The 9114-nt window shown below is 53.4% G+C and overlaps 1 protein-coding gene across 3 annotated transcripts in view; it reads left to right on the forward strand.

Annotated features, from left to right (window-relative positions):
* Nucleotides 1-5904, forward strand: part of EIF3K (eukaryotic translation initiation factor 3 subunit K) — an 11871-nt gene extending 5967 nt beyond the window's left edge. For 2 of the 3 annotated variants that reach the window (XM_024733795.1, XM_024733793.1), the window contains exons 5-8: nucleotides 2256-2322; nucleotides 2423-2500; nucleotides 4237-4362; nucleotides 5827-5904. In XM_024733795.1, coding sequence (XP_024589563.1) covers nucleotides 2256-2322; nucleotides 2423-2500; nucleotides 4237-4362; nucleotides 5827-5858 — 303 coding nt within the window. In that variant the 3' untranslated portion in view covers nucleotides 5859-5904. Of the gene's footprint in view, nucleotides 1-2255; nucleotides 2323-2422; nucleotides 2501-4236; nucleotides 5768-5826 lie in introns of those variants that run through there. The other variant, XM_024733792.1, reaches the window with a different exon arrangement.
* Nucleotides 5905-9114: the final 3210 nt, after the last annotated feature.

The following is a 9114-nucleotide window of genomic DNA, read 5'->3' on the forward strand; positions in this document are numbered from 1 at the left end:
CGCCTGTGATAGCACTTCCTGCCCCACTTTGTTGGTATCAGCAACCCCCTGCCCGCCCCCCATGACTGCTCCTCATTTTTGTGAAGAATTTAGCTCACTGCCACTCTTTACCAGTGCTTTCTTCTCAGATACTTGAAAGGGCAGATCCGTCATCCTTCCACCACCCTGACTTCTTCAGTTTCCGGATTTCTTGTCCTACCTGTGTCCCGAGCCCCTCACATCCTAGACCAGCTCTCAGCACATTGGACCCCTGAGGAATTAAAAAAACAAATACGAACACGTGAATCCTGCCTTCACAGAATCTGATGTAATTGGTCCAGGTGTGGTCTAGGCTTAGGGATTTTAAACACTTATCCTTGGTGATTCTGATCGCCGGCTAAGGCTGGGAACCACCGGCCTGTACTCAATTGCCTCCTCTTCTGCCCATTTATATCAAACGTTTCCACCCTCCGACCACTCCCTCCTCGCTTCCCAGCTCGCCCCCATGAGGTCAAGCCTCCGACCCGACATTCTTGGGCCTGGCCAGCAGCCCCAGTCCTCTGTTCTGCTTCCTCCTTCAGCTCAAGGTGTGCGCTTCTCCCCTCGACACCTGTGTCTGAGGGGATGCTCCAGGCTGGAGAAGACCCAGCAAGCGCCCCAGACCCACTCTTCAGCTCCTCCTGGCCTGGGGCCTTGCTTCCCTCCCCCTCGCCTGGACAGCTCTTCACAGCTGCCCATCACCACCACTTTCTCCCCACCTCAGCTTACAATCGGGCTTCTCATTTCATGGGAAAATAGAAGCAGCCAAAGCAGAACTTCCTGCCCCTGGCCCGACGTCTACCGGCAGCTGACAGAGCACTTTTCTGTCTTTGTGGGCGACCTGTCCCTCCTCCCGTCACAGGCACCCCTGCTCCGGTGCACCGACCCCCTTCCCCCTGGCCCACTCAGCAGCATCACCCAAGCTGTTCTCCCCAGTCTCTGATAGCAGCAAACTTGGCCTTCCCGCACCGTTTCTGTCACCACGGAACACGTCCACCCCGCAGTGAGTTCTAGCCTAAAAAAGAGAATGCTCCCTGGACCTCCACACTCCCCACCAGCTCTGCCTCTCGCCCGCTCCCTCTGCTCCCCTTGCAGCCATGCTCCCGCCTGGGGCACTGGCTGGCCCAGTTTGCCCAGGGCTTTTCTGGTTTTCAAGCTGAAAGTCTCACATCCCAGGAAACCCTCAGTCTCAGGTGAATCGGGACTGTCGGTCGGCCCGCCCCTGGGCCAGGTTGCCTGTGCTCAGCCTCCCCTCTCCCCCTGCTCACATGAACTCAACGCCGTTCAGTGCATTCAGGCTTTTATGACCAAGCCTCTGCCCCCCCAACCCACACGCAGGCCGTGGAACTGCTCTTGTTGAGACCCACAGTGATGTCCCCATTGCTAGGTCCAGTAGGAAGTTCTCAGGCCCCGGCTCAGCTGCCTGGCCAGCGTCTCTTGGCCTCCGGGACAGCTGCTCTCCTGGCTTTCCTCCCGCTGCACCGGCTGCTCCTTCCCGTTGTCCTTGCAGGTTCCTCGTTTCTCACACTGAGGTTGGGGGGCGCCCTGGCTGGGAAGGTGGCATTTGAGCAGAGGCCCGAAGGAGGTGGGAGTGGTAGCCGTGGGGGAAGAGAGTTCCAGCCCCCAAGGCAGCCAGCGCAGAGACCTTGAGGTGGGCGGGTGTCTGGAATTTCTAAGGGGCAGTGAGGAGCCCCAGTGGCTGGAGTGAGGGGGTGAGTGGGAAGAGGTGGCGGGCAGATCCTGGGGGGCCTCGTGGGCTGTGGTAGGACCGTTGCCCTTTTCTCGGAGATGGGAGCCAAGAGGAGGTAGGTGAGTGTAGGTAGCTAATCTGTATCTGTCTCCTCTCTTGGGACTGTGGTTTCTGCCTGCCAGGTTCAAACCCCAGCTCTGTGACTTTGGGCAAATCACTTAGCTGCTCTGAGCTTTGATTTCCTCATCTCTAAAATGGGCAAGGGACTTCCCTGGCGGTCAAGTGGTTAAGACTCTGTACTTCCACTACAGGGGGTGCGGGTTCGAACCCTGGTCAGGGAACTAAGATCCCACATGCTGTGCGGTGCAGCCAGAGAGAAAAATAAAATGGGCCAAAAAACAGCAACTGTTCCATCATAAGGTTGCACACAGAAGAAGGGCTGGCACGTGGGGTGAATGCTGGGGTGTTCGCTTCTGCTATTGTCAGTGTTAATATTCTTGACATTATTGATGTTAATGTTATTTCAACATTGTAAATCCCCTCACAGCAAGCCCTGGATGAAAACATGGACCTCTTGGAAGGTATAACTGGCTTTGAAGACTCTGTCCGAAAATGTAAGTTCCTCTCTGAGCTTGGGCTCCCTGCTGCGGGGGAGGGAGTGGCAGCAGGGTCTTGGGGGTGGCCCTTCATCATCTTTGTCCCTAATTTCCACAGTTATCTGCCATGTTGTGGGCATTACTTATCAGCACATTGATCGCTGGCTGCTGGCCGAGATGCTCGGGGATCTGACAGGTAAGGCCCCCTCTGGGTCCCTAGCGCCCGTTTAGGAGGTTGGGAGTGAGGAGGGCGGTGGGCCTCAGCCAGCTTCTCAGATGGGCCCACCCCTGCCTCACCAGCTCATTATTGAAGGCCCAGGGAGGGAATAAGGAATTAGTATAAAATGTTCCCTTCTTTGGCAGGGATCCTATGGCATTCATTCATTTATTCTGCGTAAATTAATTCAACGCCTATTCTGTGTTCAAGGCCCTGGGGCCACAGCAGTGAACAACACAGAATGACTCAGATTCGTTCTTGTGGAGTTGGCAAAGCAGATGACAAATGAAGATGTACATGTCCAGTGGGAATTCATGCATGACAGCCCCTAGAGAGGGCTGGCGTGGGCGAGGGGCGGGGGGACAGGAGGCACATGGAAGTGAGGAGGTGCAGCATCTGAATGGTTACAGCCTGAGGGCAGAGCCAATGTGAGGATCCTGTGTCCTCACAGAGCAGCCAGGAAGCCCTCGGCTGGAGCAGGGTGAGTGAGGGGGCGTAGCTGAGGGCAGAGACATGGTGGTGGGAGGGGCTTCAGATACTGAGGAGTCTCCTGCCTGAGGACTTTGTCCTTTACCCTGAGTGAGATGGAGCCACTGGAGGATCTGAGCAGAGAGGGACCTGATCAGATTTATGTTTTTAAAGATCCCTCCAAGGGCTTCCCTGGTGGCGCAGTGGTTGAGAGTCCGCCTGCCGATATAGGGGACATGGGTTCATGCCCCGGTCCGGGAAGATCCCACATGCCGCGGAGCGGCTGGGCCCGTGAGCCATGGCTGCTGAGCCTGCGCGTCCGGAGCCTGTGCTCCGCAGTGGGAGAGGCCACAGCAGTGAGAGACCCATGTACCGCAAAAAAAAAAAAGATCCCTCCAAAAAGAAAAAAAAAAGTGTGTGTATTTGCTCATTTTGCAAAAAGAAACGCAAGAAGGAAAAATAAAAGAACTAAGGAAAATGGTTACTCCCTGGGGGCCAGAAGTGAGAACAGGGAGGAGAGTGGTGGGTTGGGGGAGAGACTTCTCTAAGTACCGTCTTGGGTAGTTTTGCCTTTTGAGCCAGGTGGGTTTTTGGTGGGATGTATGTTTGTTTTCAGTGGAAGCTAACTTTTAGTGGGCACTTTGAGTCAGGCACTATACTAAGTGCTTTACCTCGGATAGATGTTTTACATATTTAAAAGTGAAATTAAATCAAAAGGGGATGAAACAACCCTTAGAATTGAATGTAAAGAGAAACAGATGAATAATAGTCATACAGAAAAGAGTTATTTCAAGGAACAGAACACTTCTCTGGCTGGACAACCTTACAGGCATATTTTCTAAAGGCAAAAAACAGTTGCAAAGAAATGCTTAAACCTGGTGCCATAAGCTTATTGTTAGTGGTAATGATGACATCCTAATTTTGAAGCCATTTCATGTAGATTGTGGGGAAGGGCAGGTAAGTACACTGCTGTCATTAGGAGCCGAGCTTCGAACTGGGAGAGGTAAATAGAAAATGAAAGGAGGCTAAGACAAAAGTCCTGTAATGGGAAGGATGAGAAGGCTAAAAGGCTCCCTCTGGCTGCTGTTCGGAGAATGAACTATAGAAGCACCAGGCCGGCAGCAGGAGGGCAGCAGGAGGGCAGCAGGAGACCAGGTCGGCTGAAGGCAGGGAAGGAGGACACCTTGGCGCCCCGGTGCTGTGGGATCAGAGTGCGCAAAGCCCCTGTGCTGCTGTGTCCCCTGCAGACAGCCAGCTAAAGGTGTGGATGAGCAAGTACGGCTGGAGCACCGATGAGTCAGGCCAGATCTTCATCTGTAGCCAGGAAGAGAGCATTAAGCCCAAGAATATCGTGGAGAAGATCGACTTTGACAGTGAGTGGTGGCCTGAGGCCTCAGGCTGTAGGCCTGAGGAGGTGCCCTTTGACAGACCAGGGCTGGGGCCCCAAAGGACCCAGGTCAATAGGTTCTGGTTCAAGGCCAGGAAATTGGCATCTGCCAGACTCCCCTGACCTCTTCCGTCCCAGGCCGCCTGCCCAGGGAGGGATGGCAGAGAATGCTGGGTGTCCTCCCCTGGAATTCTGGGTACTATATCCTGCCCTGAAGCACTCAGTAAGACTTCCCGGGGTCTGGAGGGGCCTTGCAGGGTGTCCCCGCACCTTCACTGATCCCAGGGCTGTCGGGGCCTCAGCCCCGCATCTGCTAAAACCCAGCAAAACACCACCCAGGAAGTGCAGGCTCTGCAGTCCGGCTAGCTGGGTGGGGTCTTGGCTCTTTATTTCATAGCTGTGTAACTTTGGGCAAGAGGTTTTTACCTCTCTGTGCCTCGGTTTTCTCACGTATAAGGGGAGGATGATGGCACCAATGATTATAACAAACACTGTGTAGTTCTTTACACTTTTTTAAGTCATTGGTCCTCAGGTCACCCCCGTAAGGTAGGTGCCATTATTGTAAGTAACTGAACACCACCACGATAGGCACCTCATGGAGGTGTACACGAGTGTGAAGTGAAGCAATCCACGTGCACCACTTAGCAAGGAACCAGTCCCACAGCTCACTGAAGGTTACCCTTGTCACCATCACGTACACATTACCTAACACAGGCTCCACTGGCTGCTCAACTGGAGCAAACTTGCTGTTCCACTAGCACGCGCTCTCTCAGCTTTGCGCTGCATGGATGTCTTGGAGTGAGAGAGAACCGGGGGACAGGGAAGGGCTGCTTCCTTAGGCCCTGGGTCTCGAGTGTGATTCTGGTGTTTGAAAGATACGGACTGGTGTGGTGTAGCCTCTGAGTACAAACCAAGTTGCTACTTAATCGAGAAACGAGATTGAGCGGGCAGTCATCTCCACATTTGGGGGCTGTGGACTCTCACTCTAAATGGGATGTGCCCACTGGGTGGGGTTCTCTGAGAGAACTCACTGGAGCAAAGGGTTCTGCAGTGAGGAGATGTAAGTTCAGTGCTCAGAGTGTCTTGCAAACAGTACGTAATAAATGTTACTATGACGGTGATGATGATAGCGAGCCACACTTACTTAGTAACAGGCATTGTTCTAAGGCCATCATTTAATCCCATAGGGTAGATGGTTCTTATAGGTGGGAAACTGATGTTTAGCGACTTGCTTGAGGTCACCCCCCCCCACCCTGCCCCCGGTACAGGGTGGAGCCGCGACCTGAACCTAGGCTTCCTTGTTCCAGACTCCAGACTTTTAACTCTACTGCCTTTGTGATGGTGACTGAGGGGGTCTGTGATCATCTGCCCAATCATGGGCACTGTGGTTGGTGGCTAGAGGTTCGTCTCCCATTCTGCTCACGTTGACGCTGGCCTTCCCTTTCAACAGGTGTGTCCAGCATCATGGCCTCCTCCCAGTAACTTTGCAGGCGTTTAATAAAGACTTGTTGACTTCTTAGCCCTGTTATCTTCTTGTTGGCTTCCTGACTCTGCCCCTCTCCCGCCGGGGGAGCAGGCCTCGCATGGCCCTGTGCTGGGGCCACCTCTGTTCTGGCTGCCCACACCCACGTCCACCAGCAGCCAAGCTTCCTTTGATCTCCTCCTCTGCCCGGACCCAGCAACTGACCTCCATCACCACCTTCCTGACCTGTCAGGTCACAAGGAGAGCACGCAGCCATGAACCAGCAAGGAGGGTGTGAATGGGCTGTGGGTGAGTCAGCAAGGAGGAGGGTGTGAATGGGATGTAGGAACCCAGCCCTGCACCTGGGACCAGCTTGGGCTCTTCTGTCCTCTTGAAAACCTAGGCGAACAGGTGTGGCCACTGGGTTCCTGGTGAGGGAGAGGCACCGGTTGCCCTTGGCCCTCACACATGCAGCCACTGATGGCCCTGAGGCAGTTGGTGGGGGGGCGGTATTCTGGCTGCTTGCTCAAGAGGTTTTGTGTCCTTGCTTTCTGTTCCTCAGTTTCCTCATCTGTGAAAGGGGGAGAATAATGCACCCTTGTCAGAATCAGGAGGATTCTGTGAGCTCTGGCTGGTAAATTCCTCAGATCAGGACCTAGCCTGATTTTGGCGCTTAGAAAACTGGAGTCGTTAATTTCAGAGTCAGAAGAGTTTGTCCCCAGTGTTGCAAACTAGTCCCCAGCACTCTTCTGTTTGGTGAGACTTTATAAGAAAATTGGGATTTGAGGCCAGGCCATTCCACCCCTACCCCATGCCAAGTCCCAGCCTACAGTGGCCAGGAGGCCTAGCACACGTCACATGATCCTTAGTTGGGTTGGTTATTCGCATTTTACAAAGTATTCCAGACATTCTGGCAGAGTGACCTTAGGTTGGTTATTTGCATTTTATAAGGTATTCCAGACTTTCAGGCGGAGTGACTCTGGGCTGGTGTCTTCACCTGTGAGCCTGTTGCCTGCAGGAAGAGGGAGTGGGGACAGCAGTGACTGGGGAAAATGGAGGAAATCAAATGCCACAATAGATGCACATCCCTTTACATAGACTGCTGGTGCCCCTGAGGGAGCGCCTCATTCTCAAATGACCATATGTGTGGACTCTGCCCACGGAAAGGGCAGGTGAGCCTGAGCTGCCAGCCTTCCCAGCCCTCCCCACTTGCCAGCACTCACACCCATCGTTCTCTGAGGGCCCTGACTTGGGGAGCCAGGGCCGGACGGGACACCCTTTGCCCTGGGATCAGACCTGAGCAGGATCCAGGAACTAGGGCATACCCAAACTCTGGGGACAAAGGGTGCTTTTGCAGCTCAGGAGTTGGGAGCTAGCTCTAAGCGTGGTAGAAGGAGGGGAGACTGGGATGCTGTTACCCACCCATTTGGTTGTGTGAGTCAGCAAAAGGCACCCGTTCTGGGTGGGCACACTCCCACTCACCCACGTAACATTGCCCTTGTGTAGGGTACAATGGGCCATGGCCACCCTGCAGGGGAGGAGGAAATGACCTTTATCTGTTTTGGAAGCCACAACTTGTCCGGCTTTGCCAACCTGCTTTTACTCCAGGAGGATCATCCTTTGAGCAGCTAAGAGGCCTGGCTCTGCGGAACGACTGAGTTCAAACACCAGCCTAGTGACCTTTGGGTGTGTTAGTCAACCCCTCTGTGCCTCAGTTTTACAGCTGGGGAGAGTACCCACTTCAGTCATTGCTGTGAGTTAATGCACTCAACTTGTCACCTGTCATGGTGGCTCGGGCTTAGGGCTGCTGTTTCGGGTGCTTCCACAGTCACCTCTAGACATCCCAGGACCTGTTCATGTTCCTACCCTGAGAGGATGCAGCCCTCTCTCCTTTGTTTCATCTAAGTAGCATTAATAATGGGATACAGCATTTATTTGTTTTAATTCAACACTTATTTATTTAATTTACTTTTTTGACCGTGAGGCTTGTGGGATCTTTGTTCCCTGACTAGGGATTGAACCTGGACCACAGCCATGAAAGCGCTGCACCCTAACCATTAGGCTGCCGGGGATTTCCCAGTAATGGTAGACAGCATTTAGTAAGTTCTGACTGCAGTCTCGAGAGCTCCAAGAAATGGTGATGTGGAAATGGTGAGCCTAATGCCAGGGCCCACTGGCCATACCCTTTCACTCAGGGATCTCTCCCTGCCCCCTCTTCTTGCCTGCTGCACCTTGACCCTCCATAAACAGTAGCTATTACTACTGCACTGTCCATGGATGGCTGCTGGGAAGTGGCCTCAAAGCTGGCAATTAAAGGGAGACTTTAATTTAAACCTCATTGGCTGGGGACGTCGACATCCACTTCATCTCTGAGCCATTGGTCTGGGAGGTTTCTCAGTGTCAACCGGGAGCACACAGGGAGGGGCAGATGGCCCATTGTTTGAGTGGCCTTTCCCTGCCCAGCGAGCCCAGCACAAGAGTCCTGGGCTTGTTCTGCAGGTTAGGCAGGAAGAGGGTGCTTTGCCCCAAGCCAGACCCAGCCCAGCCCAGCCCAGCTTTGGAAACAGCCAACACCCGTGTCTTTGGCCAGGTTATGGCATTACCTGGGAAAGTGGGCTGCCACCTAGGCATCATCCCCTTCCTTTGCTTGCCCTTGGATCTCTTCTAGTGCCTTTGAGAGAGGAGAGGAGAGATCCTGGTAGCTCCCATAACCTGGAGAAGCTGTGTCTTTTAATCCCCATCCCCAGCAGATGACTGCAACACAGTCCTTTTGTATTGCCGGTCAGGCTCTGCTTCAGTCAAACCCTTACCTTCTTACCTTCCCTAACACCTACCCATTCCCCTCAAGGTTGCTCTAGGTCCAAAACCTAGAGCCATCTTGAGTCTTGATTCTTTGCTCTTTGCCGCCCCTGCCTCCCACCCCCATCAAATTCATGACACTAAGTCTTGGAGGCTCCACTTTCCCGCATCCTCCCACTGCCTCTCCTCAGCACTCTCCTCCTTCACCCTCTGTCTGTCCAGCCTCGTCAGGACCATCGCGGCAGCCTCCCCGCTGGGCTCCCTGAACTCACTCCACCTTCTACAGTTTGTTCCCCTTGTGTGGCCAGACAGACCCTATGGACAGTTGAATCAGACCCCACCCCTGCTTGCAGTCCTCTCCTAACTTACCATTGCACTTAGAATAAAATTCATTATATGTCCGCACTGCACTTAGAATAAAATCAAAACTTCTTTTCAGGCAAAAAATAGTAAAAAAAAAAAACCCAAAAAACCCAA

This window comes from Neophocaena asiaeorientalis, unplaced genomic scaffold (assembly GCF_003031525.2).
Source record: "Neophocaena asiaeorientalis asiaeorientalis breed wild unplaced genomic scaffold, Neophocaena_asiaeorientalis_V1.1 scaffold280, whole genome shotgun sequence".
Taxonomy (NCBI): Eukaryota; Metazoa; Chordata; class Mammalia; order Artiodactyla; family Phocoenidae; genus Neophocaena; species Neophocaena asiaeorientalis.